Source organism: Falco naumanni, chromosome 1 (genome assembly GCF_017639655.2).
Source record: "Falco naumanni isolate bFalNau1 chromosome 1, bFalNau1.pat, whole genome shotgun sequence".
Taxonomy (NCBI): domain Eukaryota; kingdom Metazoa; phylum Chordata; class Aves; order Falconiformes; family Falconidae; genus Falco; species Falco naumanni.
This window is the reverse complement of record NC_054054.1, coordinates 17,991,701-18,017,580: the sequence shown is the minus strand read 5'-3', so window position 1 is coordinate 18,017,580 and position 25,880 is coordinate 17,991,701. Positions and strand designations below refer to the sequence as shown.

The window sequence follows — 25,880 nt, the reverse complement described above, 5'->3', positions numbered from 1 at the left end:
TGTGCTTTCGAAAATGGAGAAGTCAAGATTTGTGTAGTCAGATTTGAACCACCAAAATAAGTGTTTCAAATTCATAGGAGGCGAAGATTGTCAAAATAACTGAATGTTGTATAAAACCTTTAGAAGTTTAAGGAGAATTTTGGGAGCTCAGTTTTAAATCCCACTATGTAAACCAGAGCCTGTATTTCTTCCTGTTTTCAAAATTTTTAACTTAAGTGTATATAACAAATTTTTTCATTATCAGAAGGAAATGGTAAAGAAATTTTGTGAAATGGTTCTGTTTCTAGGTATGTTATTGGAATTGGATGATATGGTCTCAAAGAATGATTAAATAACTTGATTCTATTAGGAATATCATAAGGAAAACACAGACTTCATTCTAGATAAACGTGGGCAATTTTTTATTGAGCCACTCGGTGAAGGTGTCCTTGATCATGACAGAAAAAGCAAAAGCCTCTCCGCTGTACCAAATGCACAGAGAGTTGCTTTGTGAAACAACTTTTTGTCTCATCCAGTTTTTATTGTATTTTTATTTGAAGTTTTTTTTTTCCCCCCACCCCTTGAAAGTGTTAATTTCCTATGAACTGGAGTTCAGAAGTAGTGGTGCATGCTGTCTTCTGCCAATGTGGTGGTACGTGCTTCCTTTTGATGTCTTATTTTTTTATCACTAGAAACTCTCCTTTTGTCCCGGTGGGGGAAAAAATGGCAATAATAGACTGAGGCTCAGGAATTTGCCATGAGAAATGCAGAATATCCTCGTAAGATGCATAACCCCTGTGTTTGTAATTACTGCAGTGCTGCATATGATGCCATCCTTGACAGAAACGTGGCCATTAAGAAGCTCAGCAGACCATTTCAGAACCAAACTCATGCCAAGCGAGCTTACAGGGAGCTGGTCCTCATGAAGTGTGTGAATCATAAAAATGTAAGTTTTCAGTAGGAAACCGGAGAAGTGGTATGTATATTTGTTTGTTAGAAAGGAAATTGTTTTGTTGGGTGCCTTTTTAAAACAGAAGAAATGAAAAATAAATTATGCTCAAGGGCTACAGTCTCTCTGGTACTATATGGCCGCATGAGAGTGTGAGGATCTTCCATGTGCTTATTTAAAGGCTATGTCAAATGGAGATGCTGCTAGTAGGTTTAGGGTGATAGGAGGGGAGACAGCAGAGTACATTCTTGTCAACTCCTTATCCAGAAATGTGTAAGTGGTTGTTGGAATCCTGGCTGCATCCTCTTCTCACTGGGATTTGTGACAAAAGCTCTGTCTCTTGAGTTGGAGGTACCCATGCACAAGCATTGCTCCTTGTTTTGGACTTCATCTGAAACCCAGTCATATCGATGCATTGTACAAGATGAGGGGTTCTCATGGTGAAGGTTGCAGCAAAACTGCCTTAAGAGCCAGAAGCACTTTTCTGTTTTCATGTATTTCTGTGTAAGCTCACATTGTGGAGCCAGGGACTCTGAGGCCTCAACACATTGTGCCATTCCTTCAAATCGCAGAGTTCTTGTTGAAAGAAACAGCACTAGCAGATTCTAGACTTTCCTGCTTCTTACAGCCACTACCTATTGTATAACATTCAGTATCCATAATGAATGAAAACATTCTACACCGCAGCAAAAGAGTAATGCCAGGGCTGTATGTTAATTGTAACCATCTATCTGTTAGAATTATCTGCCTGACACTGTATCAGCTTGCTTTTTTGTATGTAGGATTGCTCCGTTGCATTGTCAAGGGACGTCCCAAGGATTTAGTTTTCCTACAGTTTCTCAAATTCTGCTGTGGCTTGGTGTCATACCTGTGCACCCCTTCCTTTTCATTAGGAGTGAATTTTTCAGTTTGCTGCATGTTTACTCTTGCCTCACATCCTGCAATGACTCTTTCTGCTTACGCAAAGCATAACTGAGTTCGAAAAGCATGATGTAAGGTGAGATTTGACACTTATTCTCAATCGCAAATTCACATGGAAAGAAAAAAGACTGACCCTAAAACGGGAAACAGCAGAACTTATCATCTATAGCACTCTCTGCCCTGCTCCTGGGCATCAGCTTACCCACTGTGTTGATCAGGACTGTACCTGTCTCTTCCCTGTTGATGGAAGTAGGATGGAAACTACTTTCAGTCAGATCAATGCACAGGGCTTTGAAAGTGCAGGGAGAAGTGAGTAGTTCTCCCTGTAGGCAGGAGAATTATGCATTCTCACTTCATGTTTTTAATGGACTGGAGAGAGCAGAGGCCAGCAAGAGCATTATTAATTTTGAATATATAATTTTAAAACTGCTGCATAAGAGCTGATAACAGCACCACATTGGCTGGGTCAGAGTTTTAATCTGTCTGTACAGAGAGGTGCAAAGGAAGGAGAGGATTGTAAAGGCCCCTGTGTGGAGGCAAGAATCACTCAGAAGATGTGGAGTAGACAGAAAGAATATTGAACCATTCCTGTTAGAAAGCCTAGACAGGTGATGGAGGCAGGGAGGGAGACATTCAGATACTGTCTTCATAGCAGTTGTGCTAATATGTGTGTTGCCCACACAGAAAGCAAGCACAGGAAATTCCAATCCCTGAGGTCACATTTTTCCTCTCTGCTGTTTCACACATTCTTAGCAGTGTCTTTCAACAGCCCAGCCCATTAAAAAAACCAACAACACAACAAAAAAGTAAAAAAGACATCTGGGCAAGATGTCTTTGCCCAGAATGTGCCTAGTGTTTTCAAGTGCTTCTGCTAAAAAGGAGTACCTCTCATGATGGAATTTGTGCCAGCGTGTGTGCATATGTGCCCTCAAAGGAATTGAGGCCATGTCAGAAAGAAGGAAGGGGAAGGTCTTCTGTTTATTTTTAATAAGGTGGTCCTTGATTATTTATCCCCATTAGATAAGCGTTCTTCATATACAGGAAATTTCTGGCTGTAGCACAAGGACTGCTATACTAGATGGAGCTGAAGTTGATCTTTGAACCTGTAACTTCAAAATTCAGAGGACGGTTTGATCCTTAGCATTTTGGTTTGTCACTGATCATCACTAATCCTTCTCTCAGAAACCATTTCAAGTGCACTTAGAAGAGATCTTAGAGATCTGCAGTATTTTATTTTGAATGTTGTTGACTTTTTGCAGATCCATGAAGTGAGAAGTGTTAGTGTAAATCGAGCAGTTAAAAATCAGAGTTTATCCTTTAACACGCACTTCAAAATGGGTTCAACTGCTTACATTTATCACTTCTCTTCATCCTTTTGTCTTACTTTGCTTTTCAGATTATCAGTTTATTAAATGTCTTCACGCCACAGAAATCTCTGGAGGAGTTCCAGGATGTGTAAGTAACACAGGCAGTAATTAAACTAAAGCTTTAGAGATGTGTGAGGCATTATAGCATATCTTGAGTGCAATAACTCGGCAAAATACAAAGGTTATAAGCCCCTCTAAAAGAGATCATGTACCTACGCTGTGGGTAGACAGATATTCTGCATTCCCATTTTGAGAGCACTTTTGACACTTACGAAGTGCCAAATACTGGGTTTCCTAAGCACTGTAACAGCACGCAAAGCCTGCTGGTGGCTCTTTGTGAGAGGGCTAGTGGGTTTGCCTTTGGCTTCACATGCAGAGGAAGCGATAGTTACAAGGGCCTGCTTTTGTGCTATTAGTTTGCTTGGGAAATGATAGTTGCTCTTTGAGTCCCTGACATGTGTGAGATTTTGATATGTGGCACTTCATTCTGATTTAATTTCCTGTAAAAAGAGACTGATGTGAAACATTTCCTCATTTCATATTTGTTTTGATATAAATTTTAGCTGTATAAAGTTACTTGCCTGGGGAACTAGTGCTAGGTGTAGAGAAGTAGCATCACCACTGAGCATTGCCCTATTGCACAAGCACTAGTATGCATAGTATGAACCTGCCCTGAATAAAATATTAAATATTCAGTGTTTTATGTGGCTGTACTCATTTTTCCTTTCAGTCTTCCCTATATTCTGTATATATCATATGGAAATGTATTCCCATTCTGTACTCATCAGTAGTGATAGCAGACAGATAGCAATGGCTGAAGTCAGGCGACTGTTGTTCTGGGTTTAGTATATGGAATTTCTGTATAATATTGTCACTGCAGACTTATGCAGGGCAGAGGAGGTAACTAGTGCTGGAGAGAAGCAAGGTGTGCAGCTGACATTGAAATGGAGAGCTAGTGTTTTCCCCAAAGTTTGAGTGCTTTAATGTAACATTACAGTTATGAATCAGCTGTGCTTGTGAGATCACAGAATCACAGAATGGTCAGGGCTGGAAGGGACCTCTGAAAATCACCTGGTCCGACCCACTGCTAAAGCAGGCTCACCTAGAGCGGGTTGTAGAGTCATGTCCAAGTGGGTTTTGAGTATGTCCAAAGAAGGAGACCCCACCGCCTCTCTGGGCAGCCTGCACCAGTGCTTTGCCACCCTCAGAGTAAAGAAGTTTTTCCTCATATTCAGCTGGAACCTCCTGTGTTGCAGTTTGTGCCCGCTGCCCCTTGTCCTGTCACTGGGTGCCACTGAAAAGAGCCCGGCCCCATCCTCTTGGCACTCGCCCTTAAGATATCTGTAGACACCGGTAAGATCCCCTCTCAGTCTCCACCAGGCTAAACAGGCCCAGCTCCCTCAGCCTTTCCTCATAAAGGAGCTGCTCCAGCCCCTCACCCCCTCTGTAGCCCTCCGCTGGCCCCTCTCCAGCAGTTCCCTGTCTGTCTCAAACTGGGAGCCCAGCACTGGGCACAGCGCTCCAGCTGCAGCGTCCCCAGGGCAGAGCAGAGGGGGAGGGTCACCTCCCTCCACCTGCCGGCCACTCTTCTCCTCATGCCCCCCAGCATCTCATTGGCCGCCTTGGCCACCAGGGCTCACAGCTGGCCCGTGGGCAACTTGCTGTCTCCCAGCTCCTTCTCCACAGAGCTGCCTCCCAGCAGGCCAGCCCCAGCCTGCACTGGTGCCTGGGGCTGTTCCTCCCCGGGTGCAGGACCTTACACCTGCCTTTGTTGGACTTTATCAGGTCCCTCTCTGCCCAGCTCTCCAGCCTGTCCAGGTCTTGCTGAATGGCAGCCATATGAGATGTCTCACAAGAAATGAGCTGTGTTTAACATGGTAACTTACTGCTGGAGGGATTGTGTTAACATCCTGCTGAGGTTGCCAGTGAAGGTTATTTATCAGAAGTGCAAGACCAATTAGTTGTAATGATAACTGTGTGAAACCATGCAATCTTAGGGGGATTTTTTGAGACGTTCCACATGGGGAAGCATGTTTTTGTCCTCTCAGACATCTCTACTACTCTTCAATTCCTGCGTGTACTGTGGTAGCTGCTCTTCAGATGGTCGAAGGCCAAGCAGTCATGTCATTTGCTGCTTGTGGATCTTCTGTTTCCTGCGTGTTTCGGTGTCATGCTGTCAGTTTGCCCACGTAGGGTAGAGTCCTTGTTGTGGGGAATGCACCAGTGCAGTTGTCCTTTTTTGCTGGGATGCTAAAAGAATGGTGTCTCTGCAGCGAGCTACTGCAGTAAAAAACAAACACAATAGTACTGCTGTGTGTGGGCCCGGGCTCTAGCTGTGTTACTCCCAGGCATCAGAAGTAAAGTGAATTTTGAAGCCAGAAAACGCATTGTTACTTATTTGAGATGATGCTGTTGTTCCTCTTCAACACAGGCAATAACCGTATGACTTTGCCTTTTCATTCAGTTACCTGGTAATGGAGTTAATGGATGCCAATCTGTGCCAGGTGATTCAGATGGAGCTAGACCATGAGCGAATGTCTTATCTGCTGTACCAAATGCTCTGTGGTATCAAGCATCTTCATTCTGCAGGAATTATTCACAGGGTAAGGGGTCTTTGGCTTAAAACTTAAGGCAGCATATAACATCATATGAAGACTTTAGAAACCACCTGAGTTTCTTGTCTACTGTGGATCAAAGCCCTGTTTCACAGTAAAAGAACCGTAAATTTTTGAGCCCATCCCCTTGGCAGAGTAGATTCATGCTTGTGTTAGGAATGAGATTATCAGTGCACCTAGGCAGACCAAAAGGTGATGTGATTATTAAAAATAAATAATAACCAAATAATAAGCACTGGAAATCGTGAAAGTGATTATGTTCTCTGAAATGTGGAGATAAATGTTATTTCTCCTGAAAAGGCAGGTGGCTACATCTACCTTGCATGACATTCAGACACTTCCAATTGATGTTTTAGTGTGATCTAAGTATTGCTTGGTTAGAATCCACAGAGGTCAGGGCATATGGAGCTGGCATTTGCCATCATTTACGTGTGCTAAAACAAAGACTTCTAAGTCTATATTAAATGCATCCTCTCATTTTGCTTTTCCATGTCAGAGTGCTGTGTCTGGTAAAGATGCGGTACCTGGCTGCAAATGCCAGAGGCAGCTCTATGTGTGATTTTTGACAAGGGAACAGTTCATGTGACTGTGAGCAGGAGGGAATTCTGACTGGATTGAAAATATCCTGAGTTAACTTCTTTAATTAAATGTGCTTTTACTAATTTGGGACTTCCAGCTGAAAAAAAAAATAATCCCAAAATGCTTCACTTCTGTTGTGAGGAAGAAAAGAAGAGCTGATAAAGTGGGTTACAAAGCGGATGTTGCTTTACCATACACAAAGGTCTCCTTTCTTGGCATGTTGTGTGTTTAGCAAAGGATGATAGATTTGGCTTCCAGATAGTCATCCAGCAAAGAATGAGTGGAATTATTATAAATGAAGTATTAAGTTATCTCCATATCTACAGTTGAAATGTGTAGTAGGTATACAGCATTAAAAAAATTACATAGCCAGAACAGTACTCTAATAGTAATCCTAGTTTCTTGAACTGCTAAATGTGATTGATGTGACATCAGTAGGCTCCTGCTACCTAGGTAAAGGCCCACAGTATGCCAAATCAGAACATCTTCCAGGAGAGCTTGCTGGAGAAACAGTAGCAAGGTTTTGCTGTGTCTTTACAAGTATTTCTGATAGTAACTGTTAAGTGTCAGAAGAGTAAAAAAATATTTAAAGTGTGATCTAAATTATCGGTCCATATCACAGCTGTGCCTGGCTTTATGAGGAACAGTCATATGTCTTTTCACTATCTTTTGCAGGATTTAAAACCGAGTAATATTGTGGTAAAATCTGACTGCACATTGAAGATTTTGGATTTTGGACTGGCCAGGACTGCAGGCACTAGCTTCATGATGACTCCGTATGTGGTGACACGTTACTACAGAGCACCAGAGGTCATCTTGGGAATGGGCTACAAGGAGAACGGTAGGGCTGCAATTTCATAGCAGGCACAGTGTGAGCTGAAGTGTAAGGTCTGCCTCTACAGTTGTAAGGGGCACCAGAAGGAGAAAAAGAATACGTAATGGGGAATGACATCTTGAATTTAAAAGGCAGGTCATTTAGAGCAGTTTCTCACTGTTGTGCACTGCAGCTACAGAATGTATTTGGGATGCGATGCTGGTGAGTTTATCAGTGTGGGATTACAGAGTAAAGAAAAACTTGTTCTTAATCATGTTTAAATTTAACAAATACAATTAGTTCTTTCTGACCAGAATGTCTTTGGCTTCTGTGGCTGTGAAACTGTGTGGGAACCACTGGTACTGCTGAATGAGTGATGTGTTCTAAATTTGAGTCTGGGTCTCTGAATTGTTCGAGGGAAGAAGATGATGTACAAACTCAAATAGGAATCCTAGCCCTCCAGAATTTTTCCAAGGCCAGAGCTAGATCTGAATTTCAGGAATGGCTTCTGTCTTTATGATAGCTTTAACTAAAGTCCCAGGTTTTGCTGACAGATTTTGTGTGGTCAAGATCTAGGTATAAATTTTGCAGTTTTAGTCTTTTTAATGGAAAGTAGAGCTGGTGAGAAGAGGAAAAAGCTGAAGCTAAAAAACCCCATACATCTTATTTGCACGTAATCTCCCTAGATGTAAAGAGGATTTTTCTCTGAACAGTCTGTGAGGGGTCTGGATACCTCTTGGTCCCTGGAAAGGTAGTGAAAAGCAGATAGGGGGTCCTTACTATAGAGAAGCAGGTAAGGAATAACTTACATTTTGCAGGAGATGAAGAGAAAACTTTGTAAGTAACTCATTTTGTAACAAAACAGAGAATTGCATCTGAATGCCAGACAGACCTGGCAAGAAAGGATGGGATGCAATGTATAGCGGAGAAAAGTCCACTATGACTCAGATTCAGCTGTCAAAAGCTACCACTTGTCTGTTTGACAAGGAGACTTTTCTATGACAAATACAGCAAACGTCAAACCCCAGAATTTATTAAGAAGTCTCCTACTTAATTTACTTTGAAGTGGTTAGCTAACCTGCAGGAGAACTTTTACTATCAGCCAGCCACATCCTGTAAAGGGCAGTGAAACTGATTTTGGGAGCCGATTCCATGACTTAAGCAATGATAAAGGCATGCTCAAACAACCTCTTCCAAAATTAGCAAGTCTCTGCATTAATTATTTGTAATGTTTATGAATTTACAGTACACATTTTAACATGAAAGTCTAAAAAGCAGAGAATTATTAGCCAGAGTCTAAGCATACAGAATAATACCTGATAAAGGAATAATCTTCCTTAAAGTATTTTGTAACTGGTATTTTTGGTAAGTGCCATTAGAGATCTGATCTAGGCTCAGCATGATTTAGATAGTTCCTTAGTCAATGTCCAGAGTTCTTTCTATTGTGAAATGAACACCCTTGCATGTTGTTTTTTTTTCTCTGCAGACATTTAGTAGATGATTACCAATGTGTTGTTATTGTGTCCCTGAAAGGACAGAGAAAGCACTTGCTTTTCACAGTTAAAATCTCACCAAGAAAAAGTTAGACACGCTTTTGCAATGAAGTACACAGCTGGGAAGGTACTGAGAACATTTGCCACATCCAAAGGTCCTGTTCAGCTGCCCATTGAAGTTAACAGAGAGACTTCCTTTGACTTCCCTGGGCAGTGGATCGGGCTCAAGATGAATGATCTCATCTTAACTTGTACAAAGTGAAAACAAAGTAAACAGAGAAAGAAAACTGAATGTTTGAAAATGAAGGTCAGCTGTTCGAGGAGCTAGTCTGCTTGGAGGCTCTGATCCAGCTCCCAAGGAAGTCAACAGAGTGGTGGTTTGCTTCCCTGCTCTGGCCTATGTTGCCACATTACTGAAGCTCCCCTACTGGTTGTGGGTTTTTTCCCTTTTACTATGTACACTGCCTGTATAAAGACTATTCACTGCTTTCATTTTCTTTCTGCACTTGGTTGGCTAAAGATGCATAATTATCACCAGTTGCTGCACTTCTGTGGAAGGTCCCAAAACTGTCACTACGAAGAAAACTCTGCCACTGCCTCAGGCATGCTCTTGCTGTCCCATGCCCCCGATACCTGTACCCTCCTTTTCCCAAGTGGAACATTTCACCTTTATTTTGTTTTACCAAGAAATTAGTTGTTTGTTTGTTTCTTTAGTTTGTTTTGGATTGCTTTTGAAGGATAAGAAGGGGGAAGAAAAAGAGGAGAAACTGGTTGTGTAGGTCAAACCTAACCACAAAATGAGGATTCAAAGCTGAGGGAAAAAGTAGTCTTTCAAAGCATTTGAAAGCAGGTTTTTTTTCCCCATCACATGGAATACAGGTCTTTTCTTTCTGTGTCACTATCTATCTAGCCTTTTTTCTTGTAAGACTTAAAGGGCAAACCCACCTCCCCACCCCCCTCCCAAGTCAGGCAGATCATGTAACTATGCATACTGCATCTAAAAGCTGGAGGCAGGATCAGGAAGATAAGAAATGCTCTTAGTCTTGCTGGTACTTGTCCTGTGAAGCATTTGTTTTACCATTTATTTTGAGTACCCATGCAGTAAAAAGCAGAGTCCACATGGGTCATACTTACCAGTTCTTTCCAGACGGTATGTAGGTACAGACAGATACGTATAGATAGGTGCCTATAGGTAGAACATAGGTACAGATCCTGAAGCAGGAGTTTTAAGTAACCCTTAAAAGTGGTATTTATCTCTGCAGCCTTTACTCGTGTGAGCAGTTCCCTCTGGAACCTCTTGTGTACTGCTGCAGAGAGACTCAGTCCTGCAGGACAAAGCCTAGAAACTGCCTGGCTGCAAGTAGGATTTATTCCAGATGGTTGTTGTCTGGGTTTGGGGTTTTTTGCTTTTGTTTTTTCTATAAAGAAAAAGAAAGGAAAAAAAGTTGGTTTTTTTCACCATAAACTCAGGGCATACCAAGGGTCTGTGCAGTTGTTACTTTATCTTTGCTTGCTAGCTGTGGGCCTTTTCCCCAAAATGTTGATTTTCCACCATTGCTACTAACTACCATTGAGCTGACTGACACAGCCTTTACTTATTTACTTATTTTAGCTTTTGATGAGACTTGGGAAAAAAAAAAATCAACAAGACCATGAAACAAACTGTACTGTTCTGATCAACCTGCTCTTTTTCCCCTCCTTTAGGAGTGAAATGTTGTAGTTAACTTTGCTTTTTTTTTCCTCCTTCTTCACTTCCCTGTCTCTGCTGTTCTAGTGGATATATGGTCTGTGGGATGCATTATGGGAGAAATGGTTCGCCACAAAATCCTCTTTCCAGGAAGGGACTGTATCCTTGTGCCATTTGCTACAGCTTCACCTATTATTTGTTCCTCTCCTCCACCCCGTCCCTTTTACCATATAATGACTATACCAGGACTGTAAAGATAGAAGCAAAAAGTTGAATCCCAGAGGTATGAGTAAATGAAAATAGCACACTACTGATACGAACAAAATTGAAAACGAAAAACAGAACACAGAATTATTTCAGTCAAATAAGTTACTTTATATTTAAACCTGTTATCATTCCATTTTATGTAGTCTTATGTCATACTAATAAGCAATATACAAAACAAGCATTATGATTGCAAATTGGATAGCTTTACTTATTATTCTTCAAAGGAAAAATAAGGAAAAAAAAAAAAGAATCCTAATGTGGCCCATCTGGTTCCTGTAAATCTGTTTTTCTGCTTTTATGTTTTGGAAATAGTGGCTTCATAACATTTGTGGTGGCATCATAATCTTTTGCTTGCTAATGCATCATGGATTTGTATTCATCTCAATGCTGTATAGGCTCAGAGTTGAGTCAATACAACATTTTTTTCTTTAAAACAAAACGAAGAATTTTACTCTCCCAGTTTAAGGCAAACGTTTATCTGCTGTGGTTTCCAAATTGGCCTGAAATCAGATTCTCTGGATTTAAAAATGGGCTCTCCTTTACTTGCATGAGGTCTGTGTCCTTAATTAAACTGTATTTCCCTCCCATCTTGTTCTTCTCGTCTTGGGTGATATTATTTTTACCACTTTCAAGGTGGTGAAAGCAATATTAGAAAATGAAAACAAAAGAGGAGGTATCTACTTAGCCTTTGGTTTATCACAGGCCAAGCCAGGCAACCTGCCCGTGATGGCTGGGAAGTGTAAGTAGTGTGTATTTTGCCCATCAGAATAAAATGCGGCAACATAACATGTTTTCCACTTTCAGAAACAAAAAGATGTGTTATTTTCAGCACATTGGCAGAAAGACACCATCAAAACATGGCATCAGCAGACACTTGCAGTCGGTGTGGAGAAAATCCAGCTTTTACAGACATGTAGTCATGGAAGTAATTATTTTTTTGCTGGCTCTTGAGTGATTCCTGTAGTGTTTGTCAGAGTTAGGTCCTGCCTGTCCTATTCTCACAGCTCTGTTGACTTTCTCGGAAAACAGAGCTCTGCCTGGTAGCCGGTGGAGATGCAGTTGTACTTTACTAACGGGTAGATGGGCAAACTGCAGATACCTCCTGTTTGTACTGGCTTCCAGTCTTATAGGGACATGGACAGGAAAGTTATCAGATGCAAAACATGTCAGTGAAGAGTGGTGGTTTTTATTGTAGTGAATGCTTTATGATGTTGCTCCATGGACGTTGAGCTCTTCCTGCAACGTGTGGAGCAGGCTGCTCGCCCACCTTCTGCTGTAATCTGAATGTGCAGAGCAGCTCCCAGCATTGCTAAGACCTGTAATTCAGTGCGATAGTTACGCTGTGTTTCAGTGGTAACAACACCTCAGAAACACTGTCATAACTCCTCCTCCAAATATTATGGTCTTTTCCTCTTTTTTTTTTTTATTTTATTTTTTTAATGTACAAAATAAAACTAAACGACCAAACTATACTTGAGGTTCAGCTGTAAATACTGGGAGTATTTCCATTTAATCTATTTGGAGAGAAGTCTGATCGAGTTTTTAGTTGATAGGCAACTAGAATACAGAAAAAAGCTATTTCAGTGTAAAAATATTGCACCATGGCTAGTGGGTTGCTCTTCTTTTTCAATAACAAGTGATATTTGAGTCATATTCTTCCACCTGTTTCCAGAAAAAAAGAAATGCTATATAATTTAAACAACATAGCTTTTAAAATAATCATTCAAACATGAGAATTACTTTGTTTCTGACTGTCTTATTCAGGGATAGCAACAAAATATTTTTAAAATACCTTTTAACATTTCAGCATCACTTAAAAATAACAACTGAATTTTTGAACAAATGCAGAAAACATTGTGTGAATTCTGGGATGGTGCTACTATTTAAATCACTGGAAATCCCATAGCCTGAAATGCAGCATATGTGGGCCAGGTCACAACTGCTACCACACTTTAGTGGTGGGTTTATTCAGGTGAGTTGGAAGTTTAAAAAAAAAAAAAAAAAAAAAGAGGGAGAAGAAAAAAAAAAAAAGATAAAAAAATTGGAATCTGTATGTTCATTTGCAACTTAATGCTCATTTGCTAACCAGTTTGACCCCACGAATAAGAGTTTTCGCTGTTAGAAAAACTGGTTTGTGTCTGGGTCTGTAATACTGTGTTATCTCCCCTCCTTCCGTGGCTGTTGATGAGCAGATCTAGTTTGCCTCCTAGGTATGAGAAGAGCTGGAGACGCATTTATGCAGCTGCAGGTAAACTTCACAGAGGCAAGTCTGTATAGAAACTAAAAATTACACTTCTCTTTAAGTATTCAGAAGAACGTCTACTGTGTCCACTGGCTACCAATATAAGGAGCTTGCTCATTTCTAGCCTGGAGTAAGAACATTCCTGAATGGCACAGTATACAGCTAGGAAAAAACTCACAGCTGCTGCCAAGTTTTATGGAAAGAAGGATTATAAAATGTTAATCTTAACTAAACCATTGCACTGAGTTACCATTGCACTTTGGTGCTTCTGACTTTAAATAAAAATTCATTTTTAAAGTCTTCATTGAAATTAAAACATGGAGAAGATTAATTTCAGATCATCTCATCTACATAAATAAGAAAGTCTCTCTATGTTACTATAGGAAAGCTCTGGAATCTGTACAGACTACAGGTACCAGTATGTGATAACTGTCCCAGTTAGTACAAATGTTAAGTTATGCATTTTCAAAAAAAAGTGTATGTTTCTTAACTTTATTAAAATGCTCTCTGAACACATTAACTGCTATTTTCATTAGCAAAAGTCAAACTTTAAAATTACTGCTTTGTGAATATTGGTGAGGTATTTAAATTAATTGACCTAGTAGGAATTTTGAGATCGAGCAGGGCTAGAGGATTGGTGCACTCAAGTGCTGTCAGTTTGCAATGAGCCTGCTGGTTTTCAGAAAAATAGGAAAACCCTCCAGCTTTCCAGAGAGTGCCAGGTAGAAATTGCATTGCAGATACCTTTGCTCCTTGTGACTCACCTGAAGCAGACATTTCAAAATACTGTCAAGGAGACTTCTTTGTCAGAAGTCAGAGCCTCATGAGAAGAAATCCACCTTTTCATCAAATTCCAGATGGATTTACAGACCAAAATATTCCTGGCAAGTTCTGGTAAGCTTTTGTAGTCTGCTTCTGAGCTTCCCGCTCAGTGTTTCTTCCATGCTTATGCCACTCTTGTCTCAGCTAAATCAGAAAGAGTGTGAGAACTGAAAACTGCCCAAACTCTTGGATGCCACTGGAACTACGTTGGAAAACCCCAGGACTTTCCCCAAAGCTGTGTTCAGCTCTAGCTAATAATGTCTTCAAAATCTCATTAAGATTTTAATTTAAGGATTAGAAATGTATTTCTGTGGGTTTTTTTAAGAAAAGGGAAAACTTAAAATGGTCTGAATGCTTTCAAGATCTGAGCTGCTGAGGCCACAGTGATGTCCCACAGGCACATGTGACTTAGTGGGGAAATAAAGCAATCAAAGAGCATTTCTTTTCAGTACTGGAGAGGCATGTAAAGGATGGTACTCACCAAGTTCATCTATGAGTCCTTCAGCAGATCCAAAAGGAAACGGTGATTTAGTCATAGAGATACATTGTGGTAACAGCCAAGTGTCTTAAACTTGGCTAGGCCTGGATTACAGTGGTGAATATGGAAAACAGAATTCCTGCTGCACATAGTTTAGTCTAAGACAGTCAAAAGAGAAAACACCATTAAGAGAGCAAAAGAGAAAAAAATCCAAACTTATTCTGTGTAGCTACAAACATCCAAGATGGAGTGTGAAGAGAAGTCAGTGTTAACAGATGAAGTTAATGTTTTCTGTGGCCAGATTGAAAAAAAATTCCTTTGCCTGCCAGCTGTCTTTGAAGGCAGTAGGATTAAGAGATGACCCCTGACATCTGACAGTATTCTGTATTTTCCCAGGAATTCAGACAGGGGGAAAAAGATTGCTTGCCTTAGGGAAAAATATTTGAACAGGAATGTCTTCTAGGGAAAGGTGTTGCCTTTCCACCACTCAGCAGAATTTGTCTTTGCATTTGAAATACGATTGGCACTTATTAGGGTTTTCTTAAACTTCAGTATAATAAAACATCTGCACTTTTGTTTAGTGCAATCCGTTGTTTTTCATATTCCCAGCAGTATTCTCTTACGGCTTGTTATGTCTTTAAAAAAAACAAAAACAAAACCAACAATTAGCATCGTGATTTTTTTAAAGAATATGAAGAGTGGCCTGGCTCTGGAGGTTGGATCAGCTGGTGTGTGTTAGCCTGCTGCTTAAGTGTCTGTTGGCTCTGATGGCTGAGTTTGGATTTTGTTCAGCTGATGATTCCTCCCTAGGTATGTGGTATTTGGTTTTAGACTTAGGATGTTACCAAGAATATAGTAAGAGTTTGAATTATGATGATTTTATTGGGCGAAGTTTGCTCATATGAGATGAGATCTGTCTCAAAGACTTCAGCGTAGCTGTGAAGACAGTTGGCTGTTGCCATTCTTTTCTTTCTCTTTTAACTCAAATATGCGTAACAGTTTAAAGTGCAATTTGCACTTAGTGTAAGAGCCCCATGCTGTCTGTGATCTGCGTGGCATTTGGAGTAGATCCGTGAATCCCAGCTGCTACAGTGAAGATCCATTGCTCGTTTCCCCAACGCTCACCTTTTAAGATTTTCAGCATGGATCTGAACATGTGGTTTCAAAAGTGGCCAAGTGTTGGGGTGTAGCTGTGTGCTGCACGTACTGCTGCCTCACATGAAGTTCAGCCAAGGCAAGTTAGTTGCGTTTCCAGGCACTTATGCAAACTGGATGCTTTCAAATGCCTTTTTTTTTTTCTTTTTGTGCCATTAATCAGCTTTTGCTTGATGGCAACTGTATGAGGTTGAGCTGAGTTTCACTGGTACAGTTGATCAGAGAATTTGGAAATTGTAGACAAAAAGGTAGTACGAAAGTGCCTTTTGTCAGGAGCATGTAGGTATCCAGTTGGGATCAAAGTAGAGGACTGGAACACATCCAAAATCACATATAATTTATCAGCTATGAAAGCATATAGGTATACTGAAAAGACGTGTTAATGTGTTTGTATTGTAGCAGAAGAGACTACCTGTGGGATTCCTGCTGGAAGGGGTAAAATGAGTGTACTTGAATACTCTTTGAGACCTGGGAAGAGACTTCGAATTCAAAATTTAACTTGAGCTAAAAAGAGGGTGTGAGGCTAGCAACTGCAGGATCTGCAAAACACATTTTCAACGTTACTGTCTGTTAGATGCAGTGTAGCGTGTTTAACATCCCTTGGCAAGAGTCTCTGTAGGTCTCTCCTACTGCAATTTTTTTTATATAATTATATTCAAAAGAAAACAGGAGGCAGGGAAGGGCATGAGTCATTCCTTGTGCCTCCACTCATTCTTGAGCTTTCATCTTGGGATTCCCTTTTCTTAATATACATTTGCCTCTTAATATCCTGTGACATCCCTTCCAGTCCTCTGCAAGCTCTGCTGTTCTGAAAGGGACAGTGGAGCATGAATTCCCAAGGAAAAACAATAGTTTTGCAACACTTGTTTGGTACTGCAACCTAACAGCCAACATCTGAGGAAGAGCACAATTTGGGGTGTGATTCATACCACCTCCTGCCTTTTTCCTGGTGGGCCAGGCTCTGGCCTCTGCCTGTCTACTGCAGATCAATTCTGTCTATGCCAAATGAAGGTGAGCATCTGTTAGTCTGAATCCCAGGGAGCGAACGGCTCAGCTGTGTCGTAAGAAGGCATGAGGCATACCAGTTTGGAACTCACAGAAAGTTTTTAAAAAATGAGAAATTCATACGTTGGTTTGAAGCATCACACTTGTGAAATTCTGCTAACTCCCTTCTGGTTCCATCTAGAATCTGTCAGGCGTGTAGCTGTGCTTTACAGTGTTTTGCAGCTTCAGTGGCAGGTAGTAAATTAGAAGTCAATAATATTCAGACACTTTGGGACTCTATTACTGTTATTGAGAAATATTGAAGTAACATCATCTGGAAAGTGGTGTTTCAAATTAGAAAGGAAAGACTTTCTCAGGGAATCTTAATGGATTGAGCTGATACTGTGCTGAGCACTTGTTAAAACATGTTGAAATCTGTGCATGTAATAAATACTGGCATGAAGAGAAGATTTTTGGTATTTCAGTGAGGTCCTGAGGTTGGAATGTTACAAAACCGGGAGTTTGCTATGATTTAGATAGAACTGAGAGAGGGAAGGGTTTGGTGGGTTTGAGATGTTTGTAATCTTTTTCAAGTGTTCAGGCCATCTTCTTGTAGGAGTGCTATGCAACCCAGACTTCCCTTGGCGTTGGCAGTCTGAAGCCTTAGTAGCTCTGCTGCCTGGAGCTTATGAAAAAAGCAGCTTTGCCCATGTGTTACCAAGAATTTTTCTAAACCGTGTCCTTTTTTAATTACATAGAAATAATAGAAAGAACCGTGACAACAAGGTGCAGTGTCCAGTACAAACTGCTGTAGCTCTCTTCCTGAAAATTCAAGTTAGGACCTAGATATGGTTCTTCAGAGCAGACCTCAGTGCAGATCTGCAGGAGCACTCAACAGCAGCGATAGAGGTAAAGGGAGGTCCTACCCAATAAGGTGGCTTTGCATTTGAGGAGGATTTGGAGAGACTGTGGTGATAGGCGTGCTCTGTTGTCTTGAAATTTTACTAAAGTTTGCACCTTAGCCATTGGGAAACAGCATTGTGTCCTAAATATTTTGGCCTACAGTTACACAGATAAAATCAGGTATCACGATTTGCTTCAGATTTATCTCTATCATAGTCTTGCCGAGTCAGTTTTGAGGACATGATCGTCCCTTTTTAGCTTGCAGATGATTTCTGCATCACCTAAAACAAGAGCTATGACAAATGTGAATGTTTGGCATTCTCACTAATGCTCTGGGCAGAGAGAGAAAGTGTGAACTAACCCATGAGGTTGGGAAAGATAGCAAAGCTCACTCAGCCGTGCCTGTATCTCTGGCCTCCAGAGTTTTCCATGGCATGCATTTCAGGAAATTTAATTTGAATATCATGATTTTTCTTGAATGAAAACCAGAGCTTACTAAGTGTAGGTCTGAGGAGCCACCTCAGTAGTTTTAGCAAGGGTAGTTGCAGGTTTTACTTACGGGCTCATTTTCATTGTGTTCTTTCAAGTCCCAGAGAACCTGCAGTTTGGCAGGAGGAGGATGCAGGGCCATTACAAAGGAATGGGGAAGGAAACAAGCTACGGTGTCTTCAGTATCTAACATGCACGCTTTTTTCAATTCATCCAGCATGGTAAGAGCAGCCTTCTGCAGAAACAGAAAAGGAGACTGCATCCACAGCTGAGTTGCAAGGGAGGTGTCCGTGGAAGGTTAGTTTGGATCCTTTCCATATAGAAACATCTTTGGCTAGTTCTGCAATTCCTGATCCTTCTGCACCTTTGCTGAAGGGAACCTGAAACCTGGAAAGATAAGCAGGCACTGATTCTGGTCAGGAAGTATGGTAGGCTAAAGCACAAAGAGGAATAAATGTCGTATTAATGTTCTTCAATTCCAACTCTTCCTTCTCTCCCCACCATCTTTTTGGACATCTTCCCTGTGAAGGGCTGAGCCCGCAGCCAGCCCAGACTGCTTCCCTAGGGCACAACAAGGTTTGTGTGGCAACAGAGCAACTTCTGTTCAGCCTCTCCAAACTCTATTCAAGCTCCCAGGGAGATTTTGGAGTTTCCTGTGGAGGACAGATTGATTCCCCAAATGTTTTGCAAGACAGCTCTGACACAATCACTGTAGAGTCAACTGTTTGGCATGCAGTCAGGACCAGGAGGTGGCCCAGAGGTTAAGATTTGCTTTACAGATGAATTTTGAAGTATATGTACACGCAAGAATGCATTTCAGAGCAGCTCTGCGCAGTCATCTGGTTTGTAGAATTTTGAACAAATTAAAAATCCCCTCCTCTTAGTAATCCAGGACACGGGTATTCTAATGGAGAGGGGGCTTCTCATCAAGGGCTATCCAAATCTCAGCAATTTCACTTCAGAGAGCTGTGAGAAATTGTAGGTTTAATTCCTTAACACTGTTTAATGCGATCCTAAAACATCAAGGCAAACAGTTGCTAAACTGAAGTTTCACGTAGAGTCACACAGCGGTCTCTCTGACTATAAGTTAACCCGTGTTTGATTAAAACTTAGGGATATTCCGCGTGTTGGTGGAACATCACCAGTCTTTGTGAGAATCTTGCATTTGGAAAAAATCTTGAACCAAATTTTCAGTGCTTTGGAGTTGAGCGTGAATGTTTAGAGGATGTGGGTTGTTTCTTTTTCCGATGCACGTACAACTGAAATTACTCGTACGACCTCTGGATCGATTTCAGACTAGACGAAACTGAGGATTGAGGCTTCGGTCTCTGTACTGCAGTCCCTCCTGGAGCTTTGCATGAGCCTTAGTGCCTTAACTGGGGCCCCCGACAGCTGCTGCTGTGTGTGCTGAAACTCCTAACCTCCAACTAACTACTTTCCTTAAACATGCAGGGAAACTCGGGGTTCCAGTTTGACTTACTTTTAATTGGCTCAGGAGAGGTAAAAGAGGCAGCAGTCGAGAAGGCACGGGTTTTTTTCTCTTTGGATGTTGGTTATATTCAGATGTTCATCTTTGCTTCTTCTGATTCGGAAGTATTCAAAGAGCTTGCTTCCTTCCCAAAACCTCAGGAGTAGAGAAGAATGATCACCTCTGCTTTACACAGTTTAGAGTTTAGTAAGTCACTAGCAATTTCAACTGCTGTGTGTTGCTCTTGAGCACAGCATAAAGCGGCAATGTCAGAAGACAGCCTCTGAAAATAAAAAGGGATTAATAACAGATGAACAAACAACTGCTTGCTCTATCTTTTCCTGATATTTTGCATGCCATTTAGCTTGTGATGAAAGCAGCAATAATTTGCATCTCTAGGTTTGCTTATTGCTTCCAAACAAGTAGCCTTTTATTTATTTAATTTTTTGTTTATTGGTTTATTTATTGTGTAGTGATTAAGATTTTCATGTGCTAAATAAAGCAGCAGGGAACCTTAGACCCAGGCATGTAAAGATTTCCACAGACAGGTCATTTGCCTTCAAAGTCAAATCCACTTTAAACTGTTGCTCAATATGAAATTATACATTTAATCAAGCAGCATGACGTTTTCATTTTTTTCCCCACAGTTTCTGGCCCTGATTGACCAGTCTGTCCCTCTTCTTGCTTCCATGCCCTATGACTTATCATAGAGCAAGGACAGCAGAGGTAATGTGGTTTCATGGTATCGGTAGGGGGCAAAATGCCACCTTAATCCCATACTGGATATAAGGAGTCTGATTTTCATCTTGTGTTCCAGTGTAAATCGTGGTTAGCTTTGTTTGACCCAGCTGAACTGCTCTTCTCTGTACAAGGTAAATAGTGCCCCAGTTTGCTCCGCATTTCAATGTGGAAGGTGCAGCGTAGAGCTTCAGTGTCTCAACTGTCCTGTTTAGAAACCACCATTTCCTACCACAGCAAATGGAAATCTTAGGAGATTCTCAAGACCCCCATTATGGACTGCTGGCTTCACGGAGATTCAGTGGAAGGGAGCCAACAGCCTCTAAAGCAAGCATTATTGGAGTCGAATGATCTCAACAAATTATATTCATATTCCTGATTAAGAGGTGGATATGTCTTCACAAGGACCCAGGTTTCTTTTGTGGCTTTTGGCAGTTCAGCTTGTGAAAATATACATGGATCTCTGGTAACTGAAAGGATAAAGGAAAAGCCATTTGCATATCCTCATTGAATACAGACACCAGGATTCATTTACAATACAAAGCAGTATAAAGCTAGGTAATGAATGCAAATGCAGGCTTTAAAAAGACAAAATTAATTGGTAAGTTTTAATTACAAAGTTGTAATATGACACAGTAGCCAGCTGTGAGTCTCTCTTAGTTTTCTGTATTGAATAGTATTGTCTTTCGTCCATACTGGTGTAAAGGAAACTGTTGGAGTCAATCTTTCTGAGACCTGCTACGTTGTCACGAAACTTGTACACTCCAGCGGAGAAGCACCTGCAGACAGCGGAAGGCAGGTCTGTGTCTGCAGTGTGGGCTGCAGGCTCTGAGCTATATAGCATGATGGGATAAGTCTTCTCATTTATTTGTTGTTCTGTTCCTGTTTTCTTGTTTACCTTCATTTCATTTTTGTTTTCAGTTGACATGTGGTCAGTAGGGTGCATCATGGGAGAAATGATTAAAGGTGCTGTGTTGTTTCCTGGCACTGATCGTATCCTTCCTAGCAGCCGTTTTGGCCCCAGTAGGTACTTCCAACCCTTCCCCCTCCAGCCCTTTCCCGCTAGACTAGTGCTGACATACATTTGTACTGTACCTAAAGAGCTGGGTCAAGTCCCACTGCAAAATCCGTGCAAACCAAAATGTCAATAAACCGTTACTGCCTCTCAGTAAAAGCCCTAGGTGGAAACCACAGCCGATACAGTGTAAGGAGATGGAAAACAACATCCTACATGGTTCGTCAGAATCTATTTCTGCAGCCAGGGACCACTTGTTTTTGACTTTGTTGTTATAAATGTCTCTTTATTAATTTGGCAGGGGGTGGGGTGGGTGGGGTTGTTTCATAAATGTCAGGGGTTTCAAGTTCAGGTTGTAGATTGGCAGGCACAAGTCACTGCTTACCTCAGGATGGCACGTAAAAGCTTCTGCATTTTAGAAAGAAGGTATGATTAACTCAGACGTGACTTTTAGAAATGCTGATTTCTTTCCTCGTTTGCTCTGCAAGTGGTATTGAAGTAGGAAAGTAAGAAATGGCTTCAGTTTAGGGACAACTTCTGCTTCCCAAGACAAAAATTATCACTTAAATTTGTATAAATTTAATGACTCAAAAGGCTGGGAATTTCCTTGGGAACTGTTGTAGTCGACTTCAGTCTGTCATCCTTTATTTAAGTACATGTAGCTGTTATGTGAAAGCATTTTGGACATCAACAAGAAGTGATTTATAGATAAATGCATTACATCAGTGGACAAGCAGTCCAAGCAGACTAGGTGCACGTACATTTTCTTAGGGACCATTCTACAGTCAGGACTGCGGCAGCCATAATTCTTACTTCATTTGATGCTTTATTAAAGCTTTGATGTATACTCTGTTATTTGTCAGATTGTGAAAGTGGTTTCTTCTTTTGCACTTCAGCAACATAGCTCCGTGCATGCTTGGTCTAACTGCAGTGGTTCATGGTCCCTAGGATTACACAAATGAGAAATGGAGATGACCTGTGTACAAGTTTTCCTTCTAATTTAAAATCTGTACCTAGATGGCACAGGAATTTCCAGGCATTATTCATTTTTATGTAATTTTCTCTGAATATGTGTGTGTAGTTATGTATGTGTGTGTGTGTCTGCATATATAGACATATTTACTAATTCAGTTTAGCACTTCAATTTTGGCCTCATTCACACTTTAAAGGGGTCAACATTTCGATTAAAATGTGGAAAAAGTAATATCTGAAGAGTGTTAAAGAAATGAAAGTAGGCCACGATACCATTAACATTTTCACAGCCTTGTCTAGTAAGATTCTGATTTGTGTTTTGTTCAAAGTGTTGGATGAGCATATTCACACTGAAATGAAAGCTAAAATTCCCATGTGTTTTCATATGATCTGGAGCACATCTCATCTGCATATGTGGAAGTAAATTTTCCTTCGATGTGTTGATGTAAATCATTAGCACCTATTTGCTCCATGAAGATTTGGCTCAGGCTGTGCTTGTGTTTTCTGTGAACACAGAGTGAGAAATTTAAGTGTGGGGGTTAGCATAGTGCAGTCTTGTAGTCGGAACAAAATCAGTTACAAAAATGTAAAATCAACATTAATAGTCTTACATTTTGTAAGATATCATTTAAAGAAATCAAGTACAAAAAGAATTGAACACGTCTTACATAGCACTTCAAAAACTGGTTGCTTTGACACAGCTGCATACTTATTAGAAAGAAATCACACGAAGCCTCTATAATTAAACCATTATGTGCTGTGTATTATTGCAATAACCCCGTAGAAATCTGCATTACCAGCTGCTGATTTGTTTAGGATCGTTCTGTAATTGAGTTCACGTTCTTCATTTGTATTTATAATATGTTGCTAAATTTACAGTGTTTTGTGTACTGCTCTGCTTTTCTCGGGCCGTTCCACAAGTCTCTATTATGCGAACAGAGAATGATGATGTTGCTTTCTTTCAGGCCACTGAGCACCCCTCCTCAAAGCCACTTTTTCTCCAAATGCATCTCCCACTCCCCCACTGCTTAGTAGGTGCTGGCAGGCGTTCGGCACTTCTGGCTCCTGTGCCCGTCTGTGCAGCAGCTGAAAACCAGTCAGAAAGTTGCAAGGGCAAACCCAGCCTGCTGAGATCAATGACCTCATGGCATCTTCTTCCTTCAGTCTGTATAGATAAGGCTTAGCATTTCTGTAAAAAATATTATTTCTTCAAATGTGTGATGGACTTGGGTGGCTGTGTAATTCCATCAGCAGGGACTGTGAGCCCTAAGAACTCGAGGGCAGCATATTTAAGGATGTATTTAACTGTAGAAGGAGGAAGAGTAATTAGAAATCTGTTTCTTAGGGGGGAAAAAAAAAGCTTCCTCTGTGACATAAAATGGGTGTAAAATGGGTTAAGACTGGCAGTGTACCAGAATTTGTTATCAGCAGTTTTTTCTTCACAGGCAGTGCTTCATTTCACAACTACACTGTGATTTCTGGAGTATTTAATACTAAATTGTGTCAAATTTTATGCATAAATAACTATGAAAAGCAGTTTTGAAACTGAAAGATTGAATATTCATGAGAAATACAGTCAGTCGTATATTTGACTGCAAAATCTACTGTTTGCCGTTTTCCAGCAGTTAAGGAGTACAGGTTGTTTGATAGTTTCTGTTTACAGAACTAAATGATCCGTTCAGCTAACTGACACAACTTCTGTAGCAAAATACAGCTGCCTTACATGGTCATGGAAAATTCACAAGCAGAAAAATAGGGAATGCCCTTGAGTAAGTGTGGAGTGGAGTGCTTAGCTAGTCTGCAGCTCTCTTCCACTCGTGTAATCCATTTGGATTCACTGAAATTGCTCGGGTGAAACTCAGAAAAGAATCCATCTCTGTTTTTAAACCCCAATTGTGGGTGAACGCTTTTCAGTGCCCAAAATCCCCATGATCTTTACTGATCCTTGAAATTTTAGTATTTCTCTTACCATTTTTGGTGTATGCACATGACACAGTTAATCATGAGCTAAAGCTTTTTTTAAAAAAAAAAAAAAAAAAAAAGTCATACAGAACTTCTTTTCAAGGTTGGCAGCAGTAGTTCTGCTCACAGAAAACTGTTATCATTGTTATCATGAAGCTTGGCTATACTTGTGCCTCAAGCAAGGAGAAAATGGCAACATGGTTTGTTGTGTTGCCTCAGGAGCAGTTTGGAAAGCTGGCTGTACATGTGAGCTGACTCTTGTTCCATGTGTTCTTCTCAGAATTTTATGAGGGAAACTGTTACTCTTTTATCACCCCTGCATAAATGATCCAAAGGAGTTAGCAAGGTGCCTTAGTCCTATGGTGAGCTGTGAAAGTGGTAGTTATATGTGTATTTTCATTTCATTTTGTTTAACAGCTGAACGCATTTCGGGCAGACAAGGACGAATGTGCCTTTAAATTCTGCAGTTGGGAACGCTTGGGGAGACAAGCAGAGAGATCTAAGGTTAGCATGATGTCAGCTTCTCTCAGCATAAATCACAGATGGGCATACAGCCTGTCACCTGCGGACACTTATTCCACAACTGCAACCATGTTATGCAGGTCACAGAGGTCAGGGTATAGGTTTTTTATGCACAGTTTTACAGTTCATTTTGAACGTATTTAATAATGCTAATGTTCGTAGGCTGCTTCCTAGGCTAGGTATGTGATCATCGTGCATCCAGCTGCACATGTTACAAAGACAGAAGTGTGCCATGACAGAAGATTCTGGAAGCCTAGAAACAGTCCTGGAGTAGTACAAGTAGATATTGCAATGGTGAGATGTCCACGAGGGAAACGGTAATAATTGTCCAATGGCAAGATCACAATCCTGTGCTGCAGGATCTGGGTTATCCACTAAGCACTGATTTGCTTGCTGCTGTGTAAGCCAAGATGCTCAGCAAGTGAATGAAGTGCCAGCTAGGAAAAAAAATGAAAATTTTGGTGAAGATATGTATCATCATAGACACACATCCAGAGCTACACAACCAATGCTGCTATCTCCTAACATCCATATGACAGGTGGTAATCTTTTGAAGTAATTTCATTTATGTGCTATACATTATTTTTATTGTCACCACATGTTCTATTATAGCGCATAAACAGCAACTACTATTCTTAAAGTTGCGAAATATTTTCTAATACGGTCTAATTTTTACAAAGGCTACATTCTTCTCAAAGCATTCACCTTGCACAGAAAATGCTCTACACTTGTCTTGTCCGATGCTAGCATTTTCAATTTCTTTGTGTGTTTTTTATAAACTGTGTTGACATCAGTACGTAAATTACGGAACTGTGGAAGAAACATGCACCTGACACTGGTGTCTCCCACAGTGAAGTTGGTTAGTTTGGTTTTTATTAACAGATTTATTTTTTTAAAAAGGTGCAATTTAAAAAAAGATGAAAATGCGTTGAGCTATGAGCTTTACAGTTGGTGCTACAGTTTGGTGTTGGGGAGGGAAATACAGAGCTGCTCACAGTAACTATTCTAATTTTGACAGGTTAGGAGGGTCAAAAATTTGTATTTGAAGCAATGCAGTTCGTTTTCATTGGTGGAACATGCACATTGAAGGAGAAAGCTATTAGGTGGTTTCCTTAAGGTTTTGACATTTAAAAGATTTGAGCTTGACGTGCTTGTCTGTCAGTTATGAAGGAAGAGCTCCATGTCCATTTTGTTTCCATTGTGCCTACCTTAATAAAAGCAATGTGACATATCCTACTCCTAACCATCTCCAGAAGAAAAACAGTGAGCCAGAAAGAGCAAATCCTGCTCCGGTGCAGTAAAGCTAGTGCAGATGTGCTGCTCGATAGGTGAAGAAAATGGAGTCCAGCATGCTGGGCAGAGAAGCATGATTCCGCACCATCACCACCACAAAACACACACTCTCATTCTCTCTCTCTCTCTCTCACACACACACACACACACTTTTCCAGGAAAAGAA

The 25,880-nt window shown here is 40.7% G+C and overlaps 1 protein-coding gene across 9 annotated transcripts in view; it reads left to right on the top strand.

Moving 5' to 3' along the window:
* The window catches only part of MAPK10 (mitogen-activated protein kinase 10), a 175,547-nt gene that overhangs the window by 110,267 nt on the left and 39,400 nt on the right, over positions 1 to 25,880 (top strand). For 8 of the 9 annotated variants that reach the window (XM_040583285.1, XM_040583244.1, XM_040583274.1 and 5 more), the window contains 5 exons: positions 796 to 925; positions 3,246 to 3,304; positions 5,681 to 5,819; positions 7,086 to 7,251; positions 10,492 to 10,563. In XM_040583285.1, coding sequence (XP_040439219.1) covers positions 796 to 925; positions 3,246 to 3,304; positions 5,681 to 5,819; positions 7,086 to 7,251; positions 10,492 to 10,563 — 566 coding nt within the window. Of the gene's footprint in view, positions 1 to 795; positions 926 to 3,245; positions 3,305 to 5,680; positions 5,820 to 7,085; positions 7,252 to 10,491; positions 10,564 to 20,871; positions 20,944 to 25,880 lie in introns of all 9 variants that reach the window. The other variant, XM_040583226.1, reaches the window with a different exon arrangement.